The following is a 27,649-nucleotide window of genomic DNA, read 5'->3' on the forward strand; positions in this document are numbered from 1 at the left end:
CCCACATGTTAACCTCCATACCTGCTCCAGGTACCCAGTCATCCTTCACATAACTCAGATCAAAATCCCTATTTATGTGGAATACTTTAACTTCTTTTTCTTCCCCTTTTAATAAATGAATCCTTTCCCCAAAAACAAAGGGATGGGGAAGTTTTTGGTTTAAATAATATAGTTGGGGATGGGGATATAGCTCAACTCAGTTGTAGTGTTTGCCTAGCATATGAAAAAGCCTGAGTTAAATCCTGAACACCACACACAAAATAATAAATAATCACACAATGATAGAGTAGCATTTGAAGCATATGTATGTGTCAGATTCTGAATGGGAAAAAAAGTGATGTATATGTGTCTGTTATTGAGAACACAATTGTTTTTCAAGAGCTAAATATCATTCAGTATATTTTCCCACTAATAAAAATATTGTAACATTTCTTCTAGCAGCTACAACTACTTTTGTTTAAATAGCAAAAAGGTTTTGGTACCTCTTTCTTCTGTTCAGAAAACCAGCTGGTATTTCTGTTTGAACCTTGTGGCAATATATGAAGATCCACCAGGTCAGCAAAATTCCTACACTGAAAGACATTAATGGCAAAGTCAGAGCCCATGCAGCAAACAATGAGACAAAACCTCACAAATTTCTATGTGGCTGCTCATGGATGGATAGCAACAAAGTTCACTACTGGATACAAATCTTAACATGGGCTATATATCTAAGCTATTACTTTTCATAAGTTGAATGTTTATAGTGGAAATGCTAAGGAGAAATACAGGGTTAATCAGGTTAGAAATGACAAAATATCTATCTCTGGGCCATACCTTGAAAGGGGATGCCCAGACATCTCAGTGACAGCTGAAGTTATCAAACATTGAGAGAAGTTATTAAATAGGTCAAAACTAGGTATGCTTCAGGAAAAAATGATTCTGTGCACAGCCAGGAGATTTCTATCTTCTAAGTAGGAAAGATTAGATATAAACTATTACAGCTTTAGACAGACAAAGAACTGACTGGGACAAACATCTTGGAATAGAAACAGAAGCCCAGAGAATAGGAAGGAAGCAAGGAGAGGAAGATAGATGTTGAATGCCATTTATCACAACTGAAAAAAATTTCATTAAAATATGCCACAAACTGTATAAGGCCTGTCTCCACTCTTATTCTATTGGGTAGCACCACTTAGTAGAAATTAAAATATTGTATGTCTATGCTTTTCATAGATAGCCAATAGACATATGTGGCTACTTCACATGTCTACCTTCACAATGTGTCTACCTTGAGTGAAAAGCTACAATTTTTAATTTAATTTAAACAACACCATGTGACTATTGGCTCTATACTGGATAGCAGAGCTATATCTCCTATAAGAAGCTGTAGCCTTGGGCTTGAGTTATGGCTCAAGCAGTAGAGCACCTGCCTTGCCAGTGAGAAGTCCTGAGTTCAAACTCCAGTACTATTGAAAAAAAAAAGCTGCAGCCTTATAAATCCTCATCCCTAATGAGTAATTTCTAAGAATCACAAGATAAGTGTGAACAAATTAATTTGGAAAGGAATGGACAACCAAAGCCAAAGACTGCAGACGCCTAAGAGATCCAGAGGTTTAGTTTATGGCCACAGGGAAAAGCTACTTTTATACCTTTCCGGTGCAGTATATTTTTAAATTTTGTGCTATAATTCAATGGTGAAAGGAAAGTAGTTTCAACTAATGGTGTTAGCAAAACAGACACAGACAGAAAATGAAACTTGATCCCTCTCATTAGCATATATAAAATTTAATTTGAGGTGGATTATAGACCTAAACATAAAAAACAAACACTATCTTTCTGACCTTTAGGCCAGGAAAAGATTTCTTACACAAGATCCAGAAAGCTGTAAATAAGGAAAAAAAGCCATAAAGGAATTGCAAATTAAAACAATACTAGCATTCTATCTCATCCCAGTCAGACTGTCAATCAACAAGAACACAAACAACAACATATGTTTGCAAAGACACAGGGAAAAGAAGTTCTCATACACTGTTTGTGGAAATGTAAACTAGTGCAACCACTGGAAATTAGCATGGAGATTCCTTAAAAAACTAGACTAGGCCTACTTTATGACCCTGCTATATCACTCTTGGGGATATATTTGAAGGAGTGCAAATCAATATACAACGGAGATACCTGCATATTAATCTTTATTGTAGCTCTCTGTTCAAAAAAGCTAAACTGTGGAATCAGATGAAGTACACACACTCTCTCTCTCTCTCTTTCTCTCTCTCTCTCTATCTCTATATATACACATACATACATACATATATATAGGAATATTATATCTATCTATAGACATAGGTAGATCTCCCATGGACTATTACTCAGCCATGAACAAATTAAATTATATCATTTATAGGAAAACAGATCAGAGCAGTGGCTGATGCCCACAGAGGAAATGACTTAGAAGTAGCACAAAGCTACTGAAAAGCTCCTAGACACCATCAATAGCTATAGCAAGGCAGCAGGATATAAAATCAACATAGAAAAATCATTAGCATTTCTATACACTAATAATGAACAATCTGAGAAAGAATATATGAAAACAATTCCATTTACAATAGCATCAAAAAAAAAATCAAATACCTAGGTATAAACTTAACAAAGGATGTGAACAACCTCTACAAGGAAAACTATAAACTTCTGAAGAAAGAGATTGAGGAAGACTATAGAAAGTGGAGAGATCTCCCATGCTCATGGGTTAGTAGAATCAACAAAGTAAAAATGTCTATACTCCCAAAAGTAATCTACATGTTTAATGCAATTCCCATCAAAATTCCAATGACATTCATTAAAGACATTGAAAAATCTACCGTGAAATTTATATGGAAACACAAGAGGCCACAAATAGCCAAGGCAATACTCAGTCAAAAGAACAACGCTGGAGGTATCACGATACCCGACTTCAAACTATATTACAAAGCAATAACAATAAAAACAGCATGGTACTGGCACAAAAACAGACATGAAGACCAGTGGAACAGAATAGAAGACCTAGATATGAAGCCACACAACTATAACCAACTTGTCTTTGACAAAGGCACTAAAAATATACGATGGAGAAAAAGCAGCCTCTTCAACAAAAACTGCTGGGAAAACTGGTTAGCAGTCTGTAAAAAACTGAAACTAGATCCATGTATATCACCCTATACCAATATTAACTCAAAATGGATCAAGGACCTTAATATCAGACCCCAAACTCCAAAGTTGATACAGGAAAGAGTAGGAAATACTCTGGAATTAATAGGTATAGGCAAGAACTTTCTCAATGAAACCCCAGCAGCACAGCAACTAAGAGATAGCAGAAATAAATGGGACCTCATAAAAGTAAAAAGCTTCTGCTCAACAAAAGAAATGGTCTCTAAACTGAAGAGAACACCCACAGAGTGGGAGAAAATATTTGCCAGTTACACATCAAAGGACTGAGAACCAGAATATATAGGGAACTTAAAAAAACTAAATTCTCCCAAAACTAATGAACCAATAAAGAAATGGGCAAGTCAACTAAACAGAACTTTCTCAAAAGAAGAAATTCAAATGGCCAAAAAGCACATGAAAAAATGCTCACCATCTCTAGCAATAAAGGAAATGCAAATTAAAACCACACTAACATTCCACCTCACCCCTGTTAGAATAGCCATCATCAGCAACACCACTAACAACAGGTGTTGGCGAGGATTCGGGGAAAAAGGAACCCTCTTACACTGTTGGTGGGAATGTAGACTAGTACAACCACTTTGGAAAACAATTTGGAGGCTACTTGAAAAGCTAAACATTGATCTACCATTTGATCCAGCAATACCTCTCTTGGGGATATACCCAAAAGAATGTGACACAGGTTACTCCAGAGGCACTTGCACACCCATGTTTATTGCAGCACTATTCACAATAGCCAAGTTATGGAAACAGCCACGATGCCCCACCACTGATGAATGGATTAAGAAAATGTGGTATCTATACACAATGGAATTTTATGCAGCCATGAAGAAGAACGAAATGTTATCATTCGCTGGTAAATGGATGGAATTGGAGAACATCATTCTGAGTGAGGTTAGCCTGGCCCAAAAGACCAAAAATCGTATGTTCTCCCTTATATGCGGACATTAGATCAAGGGCAAACACAACAAGGGTATTGGACTTTTATCACGTGATAAAGCAAGAGCACACAAGGGAGGTATGAGGTTAGGTAAGACACCTAAAAAACTAGACAGCATTTGTTGCCCTCAACTCAGAGAAACTAAAGCAGATACCTTAAAAGCAACTGAGGCCAATAGGAGAAGGGGACCAGGAACTAGAGAAAAGGTTAGATCAAAAAGAATTAATCTAGAAGGTAACACACACGCACAGGAAATCAATGTGAATCAACTCCCTGTATAGCTATCCTTATCTCAACCAGCAAAAACCCTTGTTCCTTCCTATTATTGCTTATACTCTCTCTTCAACAAAATTAGAGATAAGGGCAAAATAGTTTCTGCTGGGTAGCGAGGGGTAAGGGGGGGTAAGGGAGGGAGTGGGGGTCAGGAGGTAAGAGAGGGTGTGGGGGGAAGGGAGTGGAGGGGGGAAGGGGGGAGAAATGACCCCAAACATTGTATGCACATATGAATAAAAAAAAAAAAAAAAAAAGCAGCATGCACAAAGGAACTCTGCATGCTCATGGGAATATTATGTGTCCTGATAAGAGTATCTTAACTGCACACCTAAATGCAATGCCTTTTACTGTTTATAAATTATACATCAATAATAAGTTTTAAACAGTGTAAAATGGATTCATATTTGTTGCCAGTTATTTAAAATGTAGGTATTATGCCTCTGAAAATGAGTGTAATATGGTTTCCTATGATGTCAAACAGTGTACTATGGTTCTCAAGCTATAGTGTAGTATTTGGCAACCAGTATTTCATTTATATGAAACAGAATCAAAGGGAATATTAGAATGCAATAAAAAATATCAATGTGTCATATGGTAAAGTCAAGGATTGTTTTGTGAAACATTAAGTGTGTGTATAATGAGTTATAATGTAAAGCTTATTTCTTACTGAGGGTTGCTGGAAAAATGTTTGAAAACCATACTCAAGTATACTGTTAAGGTCAAAATTTCTTCTCAACTGTTGATTATAGATTTAACCTTCAAGGAGTATGCTGCCACCAGGTGGAGGTCCTATGCCACAACTATATCTTAGCCAGGGGATATTAAACTTTTGTACGCCATGGACCTCTGTGAGCAGTTGTGAAGCTGATAAAATGTGCTCAGAGTATTTTTAAATGCATAAAACATAGGATTGAGGCAAAAACTGATTGCACTGAAGTATAGTTAATAACATTTTAAAAACCAAAATTCACAATATAGAAATGTATGTCCATGTTTATAAAGGAACTAGTTCTTGTCACAATAGGAGGACTACTATAAATTGAAAGTAGTGAAGAACATTAATGATATTTTCTGCTATCTGCAACAACTGGAATATTAAAAAACAGCTGCAATTTCTAACAGTGACAAATAATGCTAGTAGCATTGGGCTTTTAATTCTATATTCATAATAAAAGGAAACCTACATTTATTAGAACTTGGTCAAAATAAAGATAATTTTTCCCCCATCCAAGCCCACTGAAACACTGAGGTTTCAGGTGTTGTCAAATAAAAGCCCCTCCATAGCAGTGAGAAGGGCCCCTGTCTCATTTTCCTACAGGTGTTCCACCCTGATTCTTGTCTAAACAAGTTATCTGCTACCCCTTAATTTGCAAAAGCAATCCTTAAAAGTAAAAAAAAAAAATTTAAAGTGATGCTTGAACAACTTGGACTGACAGTGTGACAGCAACTATCTGAAAAATTATACATATGGTTCAATACAGTAGTTTCTCACCTCTTTATGACTCTGATCACAAATAACCCTGTATAAATTTGATAAACAGACTTAATAGAATGTCTTTTTCTTTCTTAAATAAATCATTGCATCTTATTCTGGTAATCACACTTTCTTGCGTTTCTGGAAGACTCCACTGCTAGGCAGGTAGTCCCTCCTTCCCACAGAGGCTCTCCCTCAGCAGCTGGGAGGCCTGAGTTCTGTCCAGTATGAGCTCTCTCAAACTCCAAAACTAACCAGAGGGATTTTGCCTTTCTAAAGTTCCCTGACCTCAATGCTTTGTATCTTTTCTCCCTTGAGTAAACAAAAGTGACAAAACAAAACAAAACTTACCATAGCAGGCAGCACAGCACAGCCTCCTTTCCCCTCCTCCATAATTAGGAGGTTCTTTCTACTCTCAGAAGATAAATGCTCCAGCACTCCTGGCAGAGGAACAATAAGGTAACCATTACTTCTTTCTTGGGCCAGAGTTGGTCATTTCACAGAGGCCAAGTTACTTCCTTACAGCCTTGCATCCTGTACACTGGGCTGTGTATCTACAAACCAGGGTCTGTTGTAGCTTTCACACACTCCCTCCCTCATTCACCTGGAGGTTTCAGTCAAAACCCTGGTAATCACCCCCAACTTGTCCCTTCCACTAGCCTTGCAGAATCAATCACCCCATCTTGTTGGTTTTATTTGAACTCAGAGTGTCATCTTGCTGGGCAGGTACTCTTACCACTTGAGTCACTCCATTAGCCTTTTTTTTTTTCCTTTGGTTATTTTTGAAATAAGGTCTTGCTTTATACTGGGCTACCTGGACAGTGATCATCCTTTTATGCTTCCCTTATAGCTTGGATGCCAGGGGCATGCCATTGTGCGTAGTTATTGGTTGAGATTGCGTCTCACAGACTTTTTGCCTGGCTGGCCACAAACCAAAATCTTCCAGATCTCTGCCTCTAGGATTACAGACTTGAGCCACCATACCCGATGGTTTTATTTTTTAAACAGTTTTCAAGGACATCCTCCTTTCTTGCTCTGCTGCTCATCTCACCTCCCACTTGGACTATTACAGCCATTTCTGATGGTGATCCAGAGGAACCCTCAATGTCTCTCCCAAGACAATCTCTAGAATGCCAACCAGATCCAGTGTAAATCCACGCCTGCTGAAGCTCAGAACACCACATCTTGAGCCTCTGATGAGACCTACCTCTCCCGCTGTTTCCCACTACTCTTCAACACAGGGATTCTTTGCTCTCTGCTTAGAACGCCTCTCATTGCTCCCATCCTTGGTGAACTCCTATGTACCTTAGAAGCTTTTTTGGACAGTTTCTCCCCTCTCCTGGGACTGGATACATTCTTTATATGCTTATGGAATTCTCTATTAAGTAACTGGTCCATGGAGGGGTCTTCCCTCCTAGACTGTGAGCTCCAGTGGAAATGAATCCACACCTGTGCTGACTCTGATTAGTATAGCAACAGCTCACAGAACATGCTTCATATTTACTGAAAGGAAGAAAGAACAAATGAACAAATGACAGAACATACTAGCCCTGAGATCCAGGCAAAGCACATCCTTATCTGCAAAGTGAGGACTCTAAAGCTCTTTCTGGGGACAAGGCCACTGGTCTTCAGCCCAGGACGCTGATGCATTGCAGAACAACTTTCTTCTCTCCTTATTCTAGAGTGGCAACTGTGTCATCACCAGTGACAGTTACTTTTTAAATTCTGTAAAATGGGAAGACAAGGATCCTGAGACTGTCTCACAATAAACTCACTACCAACCAAGCATAGTGGTTATTTCACCTATCTCCCTGCTAAGAATTCTAGAGTTGTAATTTAACTTCCCGTTTCCAAGTCTTCATAGGTAGGAGACCTTGCCTTCTGATTTTACATGAGGTAAAATGTAAAGGTGAAAAATGTGAACATGTCTCACACACATTTTTTTTTAAATTTTTTTCTAAATTTTATTTATTTATTTTTTATATATTTTTTTCTTTTATTATTCATATGTGCATACAAGGCTTGGGTCATTTCTCCCCCCTGCCCCCAACCCCTCCCTCACCACCCACTCCGCCCCCTCCCTCTCCCCTCACCCCCTCAATACCCAGCAGAAACTATTTTGCCCTTATTTCTAATTTTGTTGTAGAGAGAGAGTATAAGCAATAATAGGAAGGAACAAGGGGTTTTGTTGGTTGAGATAAGGATAGCTATACAGGGCATTGACTCTCATTGATTTCCTGTGCGTGGGTGTTACCTTCTAGGTTAATTCTTTTTGATCTAACCTTTTCTCTAGTTCCTGGTCCCCTTTTCCTATTGGCCTCCATTGCTTTTAAGGTATTTGCTTTAGTTTCTCTGTGTTAAGGGCAACAAATGCTAGCTAACTTTTTAGGTGTCTTACCTATCCTCACCCCTCCCTTGTGTGCTCTTGCTTTTCTCATGTGCTCATAGTCCAATCCCATTGTTGTGTTTGCCCTTGATCTAATGTCCACATATGAGGGAGAACATACGATTTTTGGTCTTTTGGGCCAGGCTAACCTCACTCAGAATGATGTTCTCCAATTCCATCCATTTACCAGCGAATGGTAACACTTCGTTCTTCATGGCTGCATAAAATTCCATTGTCACACACACTCTAACTCCCTCATTTATTCATTAAATACCTGCTGAATCTCAAAGGGATACTGTATGTCCATCTGGCATTAAGGATTTAAGGTAGCTTTGAGCAACAAGACAAATATTAAAAACAGGAAAAACAAGAATAAAAACTGAAAATGAAGTCAAAGACAGTCTGTACAAAAGTTCCACCATATTCCTAAGTCTTTGCAACATTAGGCTCTGAATTTCCTAGTTGACAATGTTAAAAATGAAAGGCCAGTCAGAGTCCGTAAGTTACGAAGATAATTAGCGTGAGGACAGCTAAAAGATGTTTCCCCTGAAATCTTCATTAAAACAAACAAAACAAGCAAGCAAACAAACAACAACAACAAGAAACCCAGAACAACAACCACCAAAAAAAACCATGGCAATCTCCTTCCTGGAGCATCAATTTTACTAAAACATTTGTAGGAAAAGTATTAAAAAACTTTTCTTTTCTCTTTGAGACAGGGTCTCACTGTACAGTCGGGTGGCCTTAAACATGCCATTCTCATACTCCTGCTGAAGCCTCCTGAGTGCTGCTTAGATTATGAAGGGTACCCACACTTGACTTAAATATATATCTTACAGCATGAAACTTAAAAATCAAGTAACTTTTAAAGAAAAATCAGGTTTTGTTTTGTTTTGTGTGGTACTGGGGTTTGACCTCAGGGTTTCACACTTGCTAGGCAGACACTCTACCACTTGAGCCACCCCACCAACCCAAAATCAGAAGTGATGTTTTTAAACACCACTTACAGAGCATCTACACTCCAGGCACTAGGTTAAGCTTTACCCACGGTATTCAATTTAATTCTCACCACTGACATGTTAAGGAAGACAACTATTAATCTCATTTTATAGAATGGAAGTTGAATTGGAGAGCGTAACAACTAGTTTAAGGTTACACAAACAAGTGATTCTTGTTTTTTTAATCTAGCCAAATTTAGATTAAAAAACTTAGAATCAAATCAAGATTTGTCACACTCTCGAGTCCACTGCCACACCACACTTTGAAGAAATTTTCCCCCTGAAGAAGGCCACTTAGAGCATACTTCTAGACCTCACATACGGGCACATTTAAGGATGCTACCCTGGAACTCATGCCCCTGTAGTGTGCCCTTTAGGCCCCCTGTTCCTTCTGGGATACGCAGTGGCAGTCATGTTTACTCTATAAGAATCATAACCTCCTTCATGCCTGGTGACTACACCAAGCATTCTGAATGGGGTCACTCAGCTCCCTTCCCTGGACAGCTGGGCTCTATGCGTGAACAGAGGTACTAAAAGCTCAGATACTGAAGCTGACGCTGGTGGGACACTGTTGGAATAACAATGCAGTGAAGACTGGAGTCCCATTGTAGAGAAACTAGCAGAAGGAAAGATGAAAAGGGGAAAGAAATGCAGCAGAGGATGAGAGCAATTAGTCATGCAGAAGATGGGGTGGAGTTGTTGGGGTAGGAAGAGAGGTCTCTTAAAAACATTAAGAATCCCTAGTGAGAGAGTAAAAACCTAAAGAAAAATCAACACAAAGATGCTGCCAATGTACCCCCTTTCCCTGCTCCTCATGTAAAATACTGGCCCAAGCTAGAAGCTGCCATTCAAGAAAAGAAATCATCTTACTATTTGGGCAACATATACAATAAACTAGTAAAAAGGTCAGGAGATGGGAGAATAATCATTCTGTTGGAATGTATTATATTCATAGTCTACCTGTGCAAACTTACTACTAGTTATTAAGTTGGTAATAACAATAGTTAAGATTCACTGAGCACTAATTGTGTGTCAGATATGGTGTGTCAAGCCCTTTTCTGTATATTATTGCATTTGATTCTCATGACAAACCAGAGAGGCAGAAAATACTACCTACCACTCACTCAGTGTTGTGGAAACACTGAAAAACTTAACAGCAATATTTCTCTTTTAGAATATCCCTGGTGATCATGGCTGGGTTTTTGTTTGGTGTGGTATCTTGCCAATCCAGCAATACTTGTCAGGCCAGGAACAAGGAACAAGTCATAATCTAACAGAATTAGACACAGCCTGAATTTGAGATCACAACACACAAAGGCCCAAAGAAAGCCCTCTAACGACAAATGGAGAATGGCCTGGCACAGGAAATCCAAAGACTATGAATATCTTCTGATGATGTCCCAGTTTTTGTATCACCACCCTTCTCAGGGTGTCAGTTTCCCCATATGTAAAACAAGAGGACCACCAGATCTCCTTCAAGGAACTTCCACTGTGAGGTTCCATCTCCAGTTGTTTTGGTTTGTTACCATTTACTTGGCACACCTAATGTCTCTCCTCCTGTAAAGATCACAATACAGCCACATTGAAGTCTGGCCTCTTGTCCTGTCCTCCATCTGTCCGGCATGGGCCACATACATACAGTAGTAAAATCCCCATTTCCTGCTGTGCTGTCCTTTATAGGCATGATTTTGTCTTGGTAATCAATGATGACAAATGCCATCCCCATTGCTGAAATAGTGGTCTGAACCACAGAAGATGGAAATACCCAATAGGGTTGACCAAGGTAAAAATCTTAATAAATAATGAGTTCTTCCCTAAAATATTCCATTAACATCTGCGGGCAGGATTAAGCTCTTCTGCTATGCCACAACATTTTCTTCATGCTAACAATATGGAGTTTATCATAGGCCACAAGCACATGACTACATCCATTCCCTCTGCCACTGGGCAGCCTGCAGGGAAGAGTTGCCTTCTGTTATCTTAGGGTTGTCAATACTTAGTACTGAGTGTGGCACATGAGTAGTCATGAGGAATATTTGTTAAATGAATGAAAATACCAAAGACAAAAATTACTTAAGTGCCTGCCTTGCTGTCTTTCTAAAGGGACTGCCTCTCTTTCTCTTACACCCTCTTCTAAGACTAGAAAGACTGCCTCACATATGAACAGAAATTGACACTGATGCCCACTGCTCCAAGTCAAGTAGTTATTTTCTCACATTACAATGCAAGGATAAACCCTGGTTTGTGATGTGAATTCAGACCCATTAGAAGGTAATTCCTCAGTTGATGATGGATAACTAGTTCTTTGAACCCAAGTTTTTCTAGTTGAAAGGGATGGAGGGGAGGGTATGGTCTCCCTAGTGACTGGGATGGGAGACAACTTTTCTTTCCTGCTTGGTTGTGGGACTTCTAACGACAGGGCAGAGATGTGCAACTTTCCAGGCACTTACTTTTTACAACAAATTTATTACGATTGGGGAAAGATTTTACAAAGATAAAGAATAACTCTTAAAAGAAATGAAAAAGAAAGATGAAGGAAAAGTAGGACAAATGGGCTTGGTGACAGTTTCTAAAAGGAGGAAAAAAGAATAAGAGACTGATAGATATCTCTGGTAAATTATCTCTGGTCTACTAAAAAAAAGTTTTGTTTTGTTTTTTTGCTTAGATTACTCATAGTCTATTCTGAACAGAATTTGAAAATTTGGAAAAGAAAACAAAATAAAGCAATGGCCAACCAAAGTGGTATTGATGAAGGAATACTTAAATTTAATATATGCCATAGGAGCTTTTAGTAGAATCTGAGGCTGAATCATAGACTAAAATCCATCAATGCATGAAGAGTGCAGTTAGAAACAAATTCTCAGTAGCTCCCTCTAAAAGATAAGAAATGACCTCATTACTTTAGGCACTTTCCCTAATGATTTTCAGGAAATTGTTCTTTTAAATGTAACCTATAGATCTCTTTCCTCAGTCAACTAACCCACTATAGCTCTGGCAGTGTACAAAGCATGAGTGACAATGAAAAGCACAATGGTGAGGAGGTAGAACAGACCTGACTTCAAATCCCAGTCTATGTGCCTCAATGGATCCAAGACTTGGGTAAGTTATTCCAATGAGCAATGGAAACAATAATGAAAAATACCTCACTGCACATGTTTTGAAAATTAAATGAGAAAATTTAGGCACAAAGCTTCTACACAGTGTCAGCCATACAAAAGGCCCAAGGAAAAAATATTGGTTGCTCCCCTCTGATGCACACACATACTCTTTTCCCCCTTTCAAGGTAGAATTTGCCTAAATTTCAGGACATTTTAAATGAACTCTGAATTGTCCATTAAATAACATTTACAAATATGTAGGGCATCAGTTTCTACCTATTCCTTCTAAGAGTCAATAAATGATTCATAATTCCTTTTCACAGTTGTATTCTGACACATACTGCTTCTTAGAAGAGCAGGCAGATAGATGGCTTATAACTATACCAGATGACAAGGTAAGAATATGAATGTTCCTTTTATGTATTTCTATGAAGAGGTATATGAAATGAAAAGATAATATGCCAGAAGTTATTATGAACTCGTCTATAGGGACCCTAACTTGAGAGATTCTGAAGTGCCTTGGAAGCAAGACCATCCATACCTAGCAATACTAAAGCTCGCCAGGGGCATCTTTGGGATCAATCATGATCCATGTATCCTAAAAATGGAGTTTGGTAAACAACAGAATATCAATCCCCAAAATTTTGTACACAATTTTATCTAATGTGTGTATATAATGCTGTAGAATGTGGGCTTGAATTTAAACTCTCTAAAAATCTACATTAATATCTTTGAAGAATCTTGACATTTTAGGTTCACTATACATGAGTCAAAGAAAAACCTTGTAAATATTCCCCTAGTGATCAATGCCAAGATAGGTAGACTGTTTTAAATGTAGGTCAGTCTTGTTGGGAGATTTCTGGAACTAGAAAGGTATGTAGGCATGATTTTCCAACCTCCTTTGGTAGGACTAAAGAGTCTTCAATGAGTAACTGGGGATTCCAGATGACTTAAGAGGAATCTTATTTGGCTAAATGTGAAATAACTTAAGAAATCCCCACAATAGTATCCTTTCACTTTGGAATCCTCTTGTCAATTTTATAATGTAACAAAAGGCTTGCTAGAGAAAGCTGGAGAGGAACTCTCTACTCAACCCAATTGTATTTAATTTTTTTCTGGAGCACTTACATTGTATAAGTACTACTGATAAAGTAGGTACATCTGCTCTTCTTGACTGGGTGCTAATGTTAACAGGCCAAAGATAGGGCTACAAATGACCTATACATGAGAAAAAACAGAAAGAAAGTATATGGCTGTAAAGCAATATACAGCCTCAAATGAGGACATTCTCAGACCTGACACACATAAGGGATTTCCAGAACTTTTCAGAGGCCAAGAGAGTCAAATGTGGCCCTTGGCTACAATTTTCATCTTGATTCTACCAAGGAAATATGGGAAGGCAAAAGAAATGCAGCAGAGGATGGGAACAATAAGTAATCAGAAGGTGGGGTGGAGTTGTTGGGGTAGGAGGCAAGGTTTCCTGACACTAAGAATCCCTAGCGAAAGAGTGAAAAAGATTAAGAAAAGTCAATATAAATATGCTGTCAATGTAACCCCCTTGACCTGCTCTTTATGTAAAATACTGGGTCAAGCCTCAAACTGACATTTAAGAAAATAAATCAGCATACCATTTGGACAACATATACAATAAACTAGCAGACAGTGAGATCAGGAGATGGGAAAATAGTCACTCTGCGGAATTTATATAAAACCTTAAAGATAATTACCACTATAGCCTACAATCTTGATCATGGGTTCTCAAACTAACAAAAGTAACAGCATCACCTGTAGCTGGTTTGAAATGCAAATTAGGAGTCCAAGCAGACCTACCCAATCAGAAATTACTTGGATGAGGTCCAATATTCTCCCAGGTGATTCTCATACATGCTCAAGTTTAAGAAACACTGCTGTAGTTCCCTATAAATCCCTGAGGACTACTCATAGCACCCACAATATAACACAGGAACTTTTTTAAAGGTTATTACCGAAACAAAGATAAAAGCATCTAATAAAGTTTCACCATGTAACACAATGAAAGATGATAGTCCACTAGAATATGTTACCACTCTAAAACTCATAAGAACATCACAATTTTGTCAAGATTATGAAAAAATAATTTCTTTAGTGTAAATTATTATTTTCTTTAAAAGGAAAAAATAAAACCTCTCTGGAGGTTAATGTGATGTGCAGTCAGGGTTGAGAACCACAGATAAAATAACGCCTTGCTAAGCATCTTAAAAATCCATCTCTGGTACATTCCTAGGTTTCTGAACCAACACAAAACAAACTAACTCTCCTCTGAATTAGCATGATAAAGATGGTGATGAAAAATCCAAAAAGAAAAGGACTTACCTGCTAAATCAAGAGAGAGAATTAGGAAGAAATGGAAAGAAAGGGGCTGTGAATGCAAAACATCAGGGAGATTCTACAACTGCACTTAAGGGTTTTTGTTGTTCTTTTCGTTTTGGTGGTACTGGGTTTTACACTTAGGGTTGTGCACTTGCTAGGCAGGCACAGTACTACTTGAGCCATGTCCCCCCAGCCCTTTTGCTTTGGTTATGTTTTAGGCAGGGTCTTGTGTTTTGGTCCAGGGCCAGTTTTGGAATGCCTAAGGCCTACTACCATTATGCCCAGCTTATTTGTTGAGATGAGGGGTTGCTAACTTTTTCCCAAGCTGGTCTTGAACCAGGATCCTCCTAATATCTGCCTTCCAAGTAAATGGGATTATAGGCATGTCTCGCCATGATGGCTGCACCTAAGTTATTTAATGAGTTCCAATCATGGAGCTCACAAGAATCCATTCTAGGGTACAGTAGTGTGGCTAGACACTAGGATGGAAAGAAGGAGCAGAGGAGCTGTATCGAGAAGCTAGAGAGGACAAATGGCATTGAAACTTTCAAAAAGGAGAAAGAGGCATTCTGTGTCTATATATTTAATCCTTAACAGATTATTTCAGAACAAGAAGAAAAACCCATTTATTTAAAAAAATAAAACAAAACTCATTTTCTCCTTTAAAGAGTTCCTGGACTGTCACAATGGTGGAATATGAACTCAGACAAAGTTTCTCATGACAGCCTTTTGTATCCACTACTCCATGAAAACAACTTCGGTCAGTTCATGGTAGTCACACTATTTTATCTCTCAGTGCCATCTAAAATAATGGTTCACTCACTCTCTCTTTCCCTTGATTTATGGGACACCAGAAGCCAGCTTTTCTGGTTTTCCTCTCCCCTCATCAGCCACTCTTTCTCAGTCTTGTTTGCTGGCTTTCCCCCACTGAATCAACTCTTAAAAAGTTGAAGGACCCAGGGCTCAGTACCAGGACCTTCTCTAGCATTCATGTGCATGCTCATCAGTTTCAAGGTTTCAAATACTGAATAGTTCACAAGCTGATGGCCTCTAATAGCTTTTGCTATAGCCTAGACCTCCCTCAACTCCAGATACATATATATGCATATTTTTATTTCTTTTATTCATATGTGCATACAATGTTTGGGTCATTTCTCCCCCCTTCCGCCGCCCCCTCCCTTTCCCTCCCTACCCCCTCGCTACCAGGCAGAAACTATTTTGCCCTTATTTCTAATTTTGTTGAAGAGAGAGTATAAGCAATAATAGGAAGGAACAAGGGTTTTTGCTAGTTGAGATAAGTATAGCTCTACAGGGAGTTGACTCGCATTGCTTTCCTATACATATGTGTTACATTATAAATTAATTCTTCTCAAACTAACCTTTTCTCTAGTTCCTGGTCCCCTTCTCCTATTGGCCTCTGTCACTTTAAAGTTTCTGTATTAGTTCCTTTGCATTGAGGACATCAAATGCTATCTTGTTTTTTTGGGTTTCTTGCCTATCCTCATACCTCCCTTGTGTGCTTTCGCCTCATCATGTGATCAAAGTCCAATCTCCTTGTTGTGGTTGCCCTTTGATCTAAAGTCCGCATATGAGGGAGAACATATGATTTTTGGTCTTCTGGGCCTGGCTAACCTTGCTCAGGATGATGTTCTCCAGTTCCATCCATTTACCTGCAAATGACAAGATTTCATTCTTCTTCATGGCTGAGTAGCATTCCATTGTGTATAAATACAAAATTTTCTTAATCCATTCATCAAAAGTGGGGCATCTTGGCTGTTTCATAACTTGGCTATTATGAATAGTGCTGGAATAAACATGGATGTGCAAGTGCCTTTACCCCAGCAGCTCAGCAACTACGAGATAGCATAGACAAATGGGACTTCATAAAACTAAAAAGCTTCTGCTCACAAAAGAAATGGTCTCTAAACTGAAGAGAACACCCACAGAGTGGGAGAAAATATTTGCCAGCTACACATCAGACAAAGGACTGAGAACCAGAATATATAGGAAACACAAAAAACTAAACTCTCCCAAAATTAATGAACCAATAAAGAAATAGGCAAGTGAACTAAACAGAACTTTCTCAAAAGAAGAAATTCAAATGGCCAAAAAACACATGAAAAAATGCTCACCATCTCTAGCCATTAAGGAAATGCAAATCCAAACCACACTAAGATTCAACCTCACCCCTGTTAGAATAGCCATCATCAGCAACACCACCACCAACAGGTGTTGGCGAGGATGAGGGAAAAAGGAACCCTCTTACACTGCTGGTGGGAATGCAAACTAGTACAACCACTCTGGAAAAAAATTTGGAGGCTTCTTAAAAATCTAAACATAGATCTGCCATATGATCCAGCACATACACATATTTAATTGCTGACCCTCATTTCAAATAAGATCTCCAACTTGATTTTGTTGAGCTGGCTTGGCAAATGACAACCCTGTTCTTCTAGGTGTTCAGGTCAGACTTTCCTCTCATGCTTCACATCCAAGCTATTAGCAGATCCTAACAATTCTACATTAAAAATGGCCAGGCATGTGGTAGGAGCTCAATAAATATCAACAGAATGAATCTATGAATGAACAGATGGGTCCTGGTGAATTAGGTGGATTCATAACCAATAAAATAGCCATAACCACAGGAACCATTAACAGCCCCAATAACATCATGGATAGAGATGGTAAAGACCATTTTTCTTGGCCCTGGTCTTGTGCTACGTTTAAAAATTTTCACCCCTTTGAATGAAGAAGTAGTGAACATGCCCATAAAAGAAGTGGGCACAGATGGGGATGGTGACTATCTGAGGTAGCAAAAATTAGATCTGGGGGGAAAAAATTCCTAAAACTGGATCTCTATGACTTGGAGAGATGAGAACAATCTAATTAGATGTAATTTAATAAGGATATACCCTTGTGTTTAAGGGCCAACATTTGGCTCCTAAAAACTGACAGCCCAAGCACAGAGGTATTCTTAGTCAAGAGTATGTGCTGTGAATAGGCAGCATAATGCTGTGGCCATGAAAGATGCTGATTTCATATTAGGCTGCCTTAACAGTAACGGCCAGAATAAGTGATAGGATGACTGTGCTTTATGCATTTAGTGCACAATTAACCTCAAAGCTCAAATTAGGATAAGCAGTCATGTATTCAAGTAAGAATGACCAAGATAGCAGCAATTATTAAAATCATGATGATCAGTTGAAAAAAGAAAAATGAAGCTAAAATACAAGAAAAATATAAAATAATATTAACAGGGATTTTAAAGGTGGAAGAACAATCCTTTTTAGTTCATTAGGGCCTTAAGGGATTAAAGAACTTAGTGAAGCACAGAAACCATAAGGAGACAGGTATTGGTACTAGGTAAGAAGGTTTTTTTTTTTTTTTTTTTTTTTTTTTTTATTTTTTTATTTTATTTTTTTTTTTTGTAGGGGAAGTCTCTCCTTTTATTTTTTTTTTTTTCATTTTTCTTTTATTATTCATATGTGCATACAAGGCTTGGTTCATTTCTCCCCCCTGCCCCCACCCCCTCCCTTACCACCCACTCCACCCCCTCCCGCTCCCCCCCTCAATACCCAGCAGAAACTATTTTGCCCTTATCTCTAATTTTGTTGTAGAGAGAGTATAAGCAATAATAGGAAGGAACAAGGGGTTTTGCTGGTTGAGATAAGGATAGCTATACAGGGCATTGACTCACATTGATTTCCTGTGCGTGGGTGTTACCTTCTAGGTTAATTCTTTTTGATCTAACCTTTTCTCTAGTTCCTGGTCCCCTTTTCCTATTGGCCTCAGTTGCTTTAAGGTATCTGCTTTAGTTTCTCTGCGTTAAGGGCAACAAATGCTAGCTAGTTTTTTAGGTGTCTTACCTATCCTCACCCCTCCCTTGTGTGCTCTCGCTTTTATCATGTGCTCATAGTCCAATCCCCTTGTTGTGTTTGCCCTTGATCTAATGTCCACATATGAGGGAGAACATACGATTTTTGGTCTTTTGAGCCAGGCTAACCTCACTCAGAATGATGTTCTCCAATTCCATCCATTTACCAGCGAATGATAACATTTCGTTCTTCTTCATGGCTGCATAAAATTCCATTGTGTATAGATACCACATTTTCTTAATCCATTCGTCAGTGCTGGGACATCTTGGCTGTTTCCATAACTTGGCTATTGTGAATAGTGCCGCAATAAACATGGATGTGCAGGTGCCTCTGGAGTAACAGTCTTTTGGGTATATCCCCAAGAGTGGTATTGCTGGATCAAATGGTAGATCAATGTCCAGCTTTTTAAGTAGCCTCCAAATTTTTTTCCAGAGTGGTTGTACTAGTCTACATTCCCACCAACAGTGTAAAAGGGTTCCTTTTTCCCCACATCCTCGCCAACACCTGTTGTTGGTGGTGTTGCTGATGATGGCTATTCTAACAGGGGTGAGGTGGAATCTTAGTGTGGTTTTAATTTGCATTTCCTTTATTGCTAGAGATGGTGAGCATTTTTTCATGTGTTTTCTGGCCATTTGAATTTCTTCTTTTGAGAAAGTTCTGTTTAGTTCACATGCCCATTGGTAAGAAGGTTTTTAGGCCAATATAGCTTTGCAGAAAGGAGGTGATCTGCCAAAGAACATGATATACTTACCACCCATCCCAGAGGATCAAACTCCACTGACACAAAGCCCATGAAAATAGGACACTTAATAAGAATCATGCCCTTACTGCAGGAAACAGAAGTGATGAAAACCATACAGGAAAGGATCTAGTGCCTTCTAGCATCAGATGGATTACTCACTTAAAGTATCCAATGTACTATCAGTTACAGGTTTTCGGTGTTTTTGATTTTGGGTTTTTTTTTGTTTTTTTTTAAAAACAATGTATCCCTAAAGATGCAGGCTTACTGACCTCAAGCATAAGACAACTTCTGTTCTAAGGCACACTAACACAAAAAGCATGGGCTTTAGAATCATGCAGATATATAGTCAAAACACTAGCTAAACCCTTTTATAGGCCATATGCCCTGGGGCAAGTTTTTAAGCTTCTCTGAATCTTAATCCCCTTATCTGTAAAATGTGGGCAAAAATGTCTGCCCCTACAGAAATGTTGTTAGAGTAAATCCAAAGAGAAAACAGTTTAGTGTGAACAAGTAGTTAACTAGAAATTAGAAGGAATTAACAAATACATGATATAATTCTCAATATCAGTATCTCAACCAACTAATGGGACAAAATTGACCAGCACTGTCCAACAACCGATAAATCTCTACAGCTTCGAGGCACTTGTACCTATGGAGCACCTGAAATTAGGCTAGTGCAAACACTGAATTTCTTTCAATTCTAATTAATCAAAAATTATTTAATGAGCAATTATTTTATTGATTTCAAGAACTACATGTAGCTACTGATTATCATACTGGATAGTGCAGATACTTCCCTAAAGTGACTTCTGGGTCAGAAATCCTCATTCCACTATTTTACTGAGAGATTAAAACCACAAGAGCAAACAACATTGGGAACCCCATAATAGGAAGTGCCTGGTGATGCAAGGGAATTCCCATCCCAGAGGGAATTCCAAAACACTCCTTAGCACTATATGTGAGAGAATGATAGGGACTAACCTGGGAAATTTCAATGAACTTTACCAAGAAAGACATTGATCCAATAAAACTTTTATTTAAAGGTGTTTTCCTTGTAAATAGAAGATGAGGCAATAAAAATTGTTACTGACAAACAGATGATTAAATGTTTAAGTTCACCTTCATCGTTCACCTTGAGTTTGGTTTATCAAATTGGAAAACAAAATTGAAACTGAAATCTTAAATGTACTTACTGTAAAATTGTCCCTTGGTTTTGCTGAGAATGACCCATAAAGTTTGGTACTGAGTTTCTCTCCCTCCTCTGCTTTTCAGAATTCAGTAAACAATCCTGTAACTACTTTCATCCCTGAGAAAGTTTGTACAAAGGCAGCAAGAGTTCAAAGGGAATTTTCAACCAATTCATGCCTAAAACAGGAAACTAAAATCCAAGTGGGACATAAGTGTGTTAGACAAATACCGCCAGGTCTACTGGTGAGAGCTGAGGTTTTTTTTGTTTTTTTTTTTTCTCTCTGACCCATTTTTAGAGAATTACAAAGAGGAATAAAGGGAGGTAGTTAATTGGTCACAGGACTTGGTGAGAGCCACCTCCATTTTCCTTTTCTAATTGACTGCTGGAAATAACACCCTCTTCAAGGAATGCTCAAAGGCGGAACGTGCTGGGACAGGAGACCCTTGATGAAATGGCTTCAGAAGCTCAGATCATTAATTAAGAATATTGAGAGTGAGGTTGAAAGCTTAGCTGAAACCAGTGGGAGGGACAGTTCTGTGTCAGCTGCCACCTACACGTTAGCAATTAAGCCTTATAAAGGCTCTTGGTGGAAACTTACATCTCCCAGGCATCCTCCTCTTGGTAAGTGAAGAGTCTCTTGAGGCAACTGAACTCATAAAACCATAGCATTGGCATTGAACAAGTTAGTATTTTTTAAAATTCGCCATGAGATACCCTTAAGCCTCAGGATTACCACCCATCATCTGAAACAATGTTTCTCAAACTTGATGGTGGATCAAATTTGCCAGGAGGGCTTGTTAAAAACCCTTATTGCTAATGTTCATCATGGGGTGGGGCTGCAGGTGGGACTGAGACCTTGCATTTCTAACAGTCCTCATGTAATGGTGATATTGCTGATCTAGGGACCACACTCTGAGAATCAATCACATAGAATAGTAGTTGTAACCCTGGCAGCACACAAGAATCACTTTGGGGAGCTTTTTAAAAAATGACTATATCCAAATTCTACAACAATTAGATCAGTCTCACTGATGGGGCCTGAGAATCAGCATATTTTAAAAGCTCCCTACCTGGTTCCAATGTGCTGGCTGGGCTAAGACCCACTGTCACATCACCCTTAACTATTTAAATGTGAAAACTACATATACTTTTAGCAATTAATCACCTCTGCTTTTAAGTTAAGTCCATGACTTTCAAATTTATAAAATGAGAAAGAAAAGCAAAAAACTATCTTGGTTTTCCTTACAAACTAGAGATAGGGAAGACTGTTCTGACATCTGCTTGATTCTATTTTCTGATGATAAAGATGATGTTTCATTGGCTGTTCGTTCTTCCCTCCTTCTCCTCCTTTTTTTGTTTTTTAAACAAAACAAATTATAATGAGCCTCCTGGAACCACAAATGTCACCCTGCACTCCACTATTAGGATTCTCTGAAGATTTACTAATTAGAGCTGAAGATCTATGAACACTGATAAATCTGCTGATCCTTTAAAACAGGGTAAACAATAAGTGATAGATTCTGAAGTGAGAATCCTACTACAGTAAGGTGAGCATCAGGTAATGATTTCTAAAACATTCACTATCTAAGGTTTTTCCCTTCAGTCTCCTTTAATCCTTCACAAATTCTCCCTCTTTCTAGATCAGATTCTACTTTTCCTAACTTCTATTCATCTGTCATTTGCTTGCTTCTATCCTTCCCTCATTGCCTCTGCCTTGATATAAGCAGCAAGTAACAAAATAAAGGTCTATGCTGCCTGTTCCTAATTTAACAAACACGGGAACTAAATATTTTTCTTTGGTGGAAAAAAAAAAAAAAGAGCTAAATTATTGTGGGCATGTGCCTCCTCTACTTTAGGCACTGGCCCTTACCAGGAAACTTGTACCCTACCCATAATTCCTCAAATTAAGAATTTTCTTTTTAATGTTGTGCTGGGTAGGGGTACACTGTGGCATTTACAAAAAGTCTTACAATATAGCAAATATATCATACTTGAATTCACCCCCTTCACCATTCTCTTCCACCCCCATTCCTGGAATAGTTTCAACATATATCATTTTTCCATTTCCATACATGTATACACAGTATTTGCACCATATTCACCTTCCTTCATCATTTCCCCACCTCCTCCCCCTCCTACCAGTACCAATCCCCCTAGACAGGACCTGTTCTGCCCTCCTGTTCTCTGATTTTGTATAAGAAAAAAGAAAAAGGAAAAAAAAAATGACATTTTTGTTTAAGATAGCTACACAGGGTCTTTTCTTGTGGCACTTCCATGTGTGTGTGTGTGTGTGTGTGTATATATATATATACATATATATATATATATATATATATATAAAATAGCCCAATTGGGTTCATCTCCTTTATTTTCTTCTTTTTATCTTAGTCACTTTCTTATGGTAGTTTCAACCAGTTTAAAAATTCTATATTCATTCTTATATAGAGAGTACTTCAACCATGTTCACCTTCTTATACCCTCCTCCTCTTGTATGTGACCTTCCCTTAGGGTGACCTGTTTTTCATATTATTGCTGTATTTTATTAGGTCTATTTCCACATATGAGAGAAAACATGTCACTTTTGGCCTTCTGAGCCTGGCTAACTTCACCTAAGGTAAGGACTCCAGTTTTATCCATTTACCTGAAAACAACAAAATTTCATTCTTCTTTATGGCTAAATAAAATCCCATTGTATATAAATACCATATTTTCTTAATCCATTCATCAGTGTGGGGCATCATGCTGTTTCCATAGTTTTACTATTGTAAATAATGCTGCAATAAGCATGGTATACAGGTGCCTTTGTTGTAACCTGACTTACATTCTCAAATTAAGGAATCTTCAGGATAAAGGACACAGTGTATCATAAATCAGCACCTATTGGTGAAGTATGACAATGCAGTTTTTAGTAATAAAGCTAAAGAAGGAGGACATCCCTCAGAATCTAAAATTCTGGTTTTACATTCTAAATTAGTGGGTGATTTGCCTCTTGATTTCTGGTATTCAGTGTTTGAAAACATTTAGGGCTGTCCCAACTGGCACTTAGGGCATAGATTCTAAGAATGCAGCTAAAAATCCTACATTGCACAGGCTAACTGCTATGACAAAGAATCTTCTGGTCTATCCTGCAATAGTGCCGATATAGAGAAACCCCATTTGGAAGTTCCTATATGGAACTAGTTGATTTCTCAGCATTGAGAATTCACAGGGATCTAAGACTAGGTGGAGGAAGAAAAAGATGGCCAAATGGTGCAGAGTACTACAAAGCCAGCAGCCAAAGAGCTCATCTTCTCAATTATCCAGAGCAAAGAAAGGGTCCTCTTAGCCTTTGCCTTGCAGAAGTTATCAGTGAGGGCTTTCTAGAGTTTAATTTGGTAGCAAAAACAAATCCATCACTTGGTCAACTGACAGACAGCCCCCCTCTACAATGCATTCTTAAATTGCTGTTCACTTTTAACAAGGCCTAAACCAATGAAGGAAAGAAGAAAAAATTTTTAAAAATGTAGGAATTACAACACTTTAGAAATAGACTGTAATCTAAATGATAGTACTGTTTCTTCTCTTCAGCGACTTATCAAACCATTATTATTTTAAGCAACTTGCATAGAGGTTTTGCATAAGCATAGATGAGGAATGATAGGGAGCAGTTAGACATAAGCGGTGGCCATAAAAGGAGACAGGGAAATCATATTATTTTAATAAATATTTAAAGGGCCAGACTCTGACATTGGAACAAGGAAAGCCCAAACAGCTAGCTCCCTCCCATCTTTTAAGATGCTAAAGTTACAGGAACAGGGAGACAAAGAGAAGCTACCTGATTCTGCTTTCCTCTTTGAGAAGTTGAGGAAGTTAAGGAGCTGCAAGGATCCTTGGATAGGCAGAGAAATAATCATGTCTAGGAAAGGGACGTTCTAAAGCACACCTATTGTCTCTGTGACTTGGGTGGGTTGTGGATGTGACTGGGTGTGATCTGGGAGGGTGACTCCTCCCTGTTAGCCATCTGAACAGGTGTATTTCCCCTAGCTCTCTAGTATAAAACTAGGAGTTAAGGACCACCATTTTGAGTCTTTGCTCCCATTTTCTGCATGGGGAATAGGAAATGCTTTTCTCTCTCTCTCTTTTCTCTACCCCCCCTTCCTCTCCTAATAAACTTTACTGTTACTAAATCTTTGCATCTTTTGGAGTTTTTTTTTTCTTTTTTTTTTGGTAGGACTGGGATTTGAACTCAGGGCTTCATGCTTGCAAAGCAGGCACTCTACCAATTAAGCCACACCCCCTGCCTTAAATCTTTGCATCTTGCTTGAATTCTTCTCCTGCTGGATACAAGAACTGAGGTAATTTTCAGGATCATTTTAACGGTAACACACTTGAGGCAATACTTAAGAATTCTTTTCATTTATCATGAATAATGTAATGAGACTGAATATAGGTATATTTCTTATTGCTACTAAATTCCTAGAAAAATTATACTGATTAACTGAATTTCAAATATCAAATTGATGCAGTTTTAAAACATCAATATTATGGTTTTTGATCCTTAATAGTCAAAACGAGCATGGTGGAATCTTTAGGTTTTAATTGCCAAATAGCTACTTAATGGGTCAACTATAAAAATCTCCATTTAAAAAAGGCTTATATTAAGGAAGTGCTTAAATCCCTCACAAAATACAGTTTTCCCTCTAAGTATTCGCTATAGGTTCCTTTAAGCAGCAAAGCCCACTTCTGTGCTTACCTCCTTCCCTGTTGGGAAAGGAAAGAGAACATGCCAACCAAAGACTGATCAGAAAAGAATAAGCACCCAGTAGGACAAGGTCTGTCCTTGAAATAGTTATCACATAAACCACCATGGCAGCCCCATATTCTGATTGTCCCTTTCTAATGGAATTATTTAAACATATTCTAAAATTTTACTATGCAAAATTAACTCATCTCTAAATTATAAATTGTGCAAATATGTCACCAAGAAATGCCCCTATCAAATATGAATAGTTTATCCTATACCTATTAATGCTTCAGAAATAATAGATACTAAATGATTAAAACCATATTCCTTGCATTTGCTTACATTATCAATGATGCAAATTCACACATGTGTTAGCAAATGAAGCAGCCAGACAAGGTTTCATAGGCAGAGAAAAAGCTGAAAGAGATATTTTTGCCAAAGAGAAAGTAGCAAACTGTGGAAAATGATATGGCTATCCAAGGTAGTCCACCCAAGCCAAAATTATAAATAAGGTTAGACTCTCACAAGGTTCCATGGAGTTGTGAGACATGGAACATTTTAAACCAAACATTCATTTCATTATAGGGATTTATGTCATCTGGCATTAGCATCGTTGACCAAAGTGAAAAATGAAGTTGAGTTTTCTTTCCTTGCAAAACTCACTCCATTTGAGCATTAGCCCCTTACCAGAAGAGAGCAATGGTGGACAGACTGGCATTCCTCACAAAGTATAAAGTTACCTGCAGTTAACATTGCACCTGCCATAGGAGGTGGATCTTAAGGAACAGCCTGGAGAAGTGCTGACTCTTAAAGAGTCATGCAAGCAAAACCAGGCTCTTTGCCTGCCTTTTTTCTTAGATGAATGAACAGATGAAAACCTATCCACCACATTTTAAAGTTTCACTGCAATAGTAGCTACATTAAATCTTCATATTCCAAAAAAGAAAATGCTTTGAAGATCTCTGAATGGGGAATTATTATGTAAGAAATATGTAAGTTTGCAAATATAGATACAATATGAGCCATTCTAAATACAGATACAAATTTCCCTGCAGTGCCCTGGCTTTTCAAACCCTTTTGGTGGAGTCTCCAACCCTAGTGTCTGTTTCCTTTGTTCCTGCACTAATGTTTCCAAACTCATCTTTCCAAGCAAAGAATTGTCAGCTCAGCATCTTCAGGCTTTCTCTAAGCAAAGCAATCTCCCATCTCCTCTCCAGCTGGACAGATGATCTGCTGTGTGCAGGTTTACTCACGTTTGCTTTCAAATACATTCATTTCTAATGAAGGAAAGGATTTGTTTTTAGTTAACATTTCAAGTGTAAGTGAGTCATGAAGGGATGGGTGGAGGGGCTGCAGGTGGATCATGAAAATGCATGCAACAATGGGTAGGGTTATATTATTCTTTCCAGTTTAGGAAATCATGAAATGAACTCCTCTTAAAATTCATACCTTGACTTTTCAACCTGCCCAAACTACATGTTCTCCCCAAACCTGCTCCTCCCCCAGTTATGGCTCAGTCAATGGCACCAAGACCTGCCTGGTTCAGAGACTTTAACAATTCACTTCTTTAGAAGCCAATGTACATGGTTGGAGTGGATATGGTGCACATCCTAAGGTTCTGCCCCCCATCTCTACCTCAAGTCCAAGTCACTTGCAACAGTAGGCTTTGGATCCTGCCTGGCCCCACTGCAATAACTTTCTATGGTCCCATGAATCAACTCACCTTCAATCCATGTCCTTCCACCAATGCAACAATCAATCCATGTCCTCCCTCAACCCACTAACCCCCACACTACTGAGGACCTTTTGAGGGGCTTTCAGTTACTCTCAGAAAAATAGGCTAAAGTCTTATGGTGGACTAAGAGAGGCTGTCCACACACTCGTTTACCCAAGTCAGTTGCATATTATACCCTACTAGTCAGAAATAATTATTAACAGCTCCCCCCACCAACTTTGCTCTAAAAATATCTGAGTTTTCTTGGTAACTTATGTGTTGTTCTTTTCCTAATGGCAACATCAATCTTTTGAAAAGGTTTATGTTTGTTTGATTTTGGTTGTGTGCGCACACACGTACTTGTGCACTCACGTGCACTGGGGATTAAATCCAGGGCCTCATACATGCTAGGAAAGTGCCCTACCACTAGGCTACAACTCCAGCTCTGACCACTTTTACCTCCCCCCATCTTGGCATGTGCACACACAACCAAGGAGATGACTACAGTCACTTATCTATGGAATCATCTCAGTGGCTCACGTGAGGATCAGAATTTTAAAAAAAGAAAAGAAAAAAGTCTTGCTGAAAAATGCAAATCAAACAATGCCAGGGGTATAATATCAGAAACTTAACCTGTAGCAATACAATCAAGTGAGAAGAAGTAAGACAGTTATAATGTCAGCAGATCAAAGGTATAAAAAACTTAAA

At 38.4% G+C, this 27,649-nt stretch overlaps 1 protein-coding gene across 1 annotated transcript in view; it reads right to left on the bottom strand.

Annotated features, from left to right (window-relative positions):
• Slx4ip (SLX4 interacting protein) overlaps positions 1 to 27,649 on the bottom strand; it is a 230,927-nt gene that overhangs the window by 67,299 nt on the left and 135,979 nt on the right. The window contains 2 exon segments of the mRNA XM_074074342.1: positions 483 to 572; positions 6,219 to 6,307. Of these exon segments, the coding sequence (XP_073930443.1) occupies positions 483 to 572; positions 6,219 to 6,260 (132 nt within the window). The 5' untranslated portion in view covers positions 6,261 to 6,307.

Source organism: Castor canadensis, chromosome 5, assembly GCF_047511655.1.
Source record: "Castor canadensis chromosome 5, mCasCan1.hap1v2, whole genome shotgun sequence".
Lineage (NCBI taxonomy): Eukaryota > Metazoa > Chordata > Mammalia > Rodentia > Castoridae > Castor > Castor canadensis.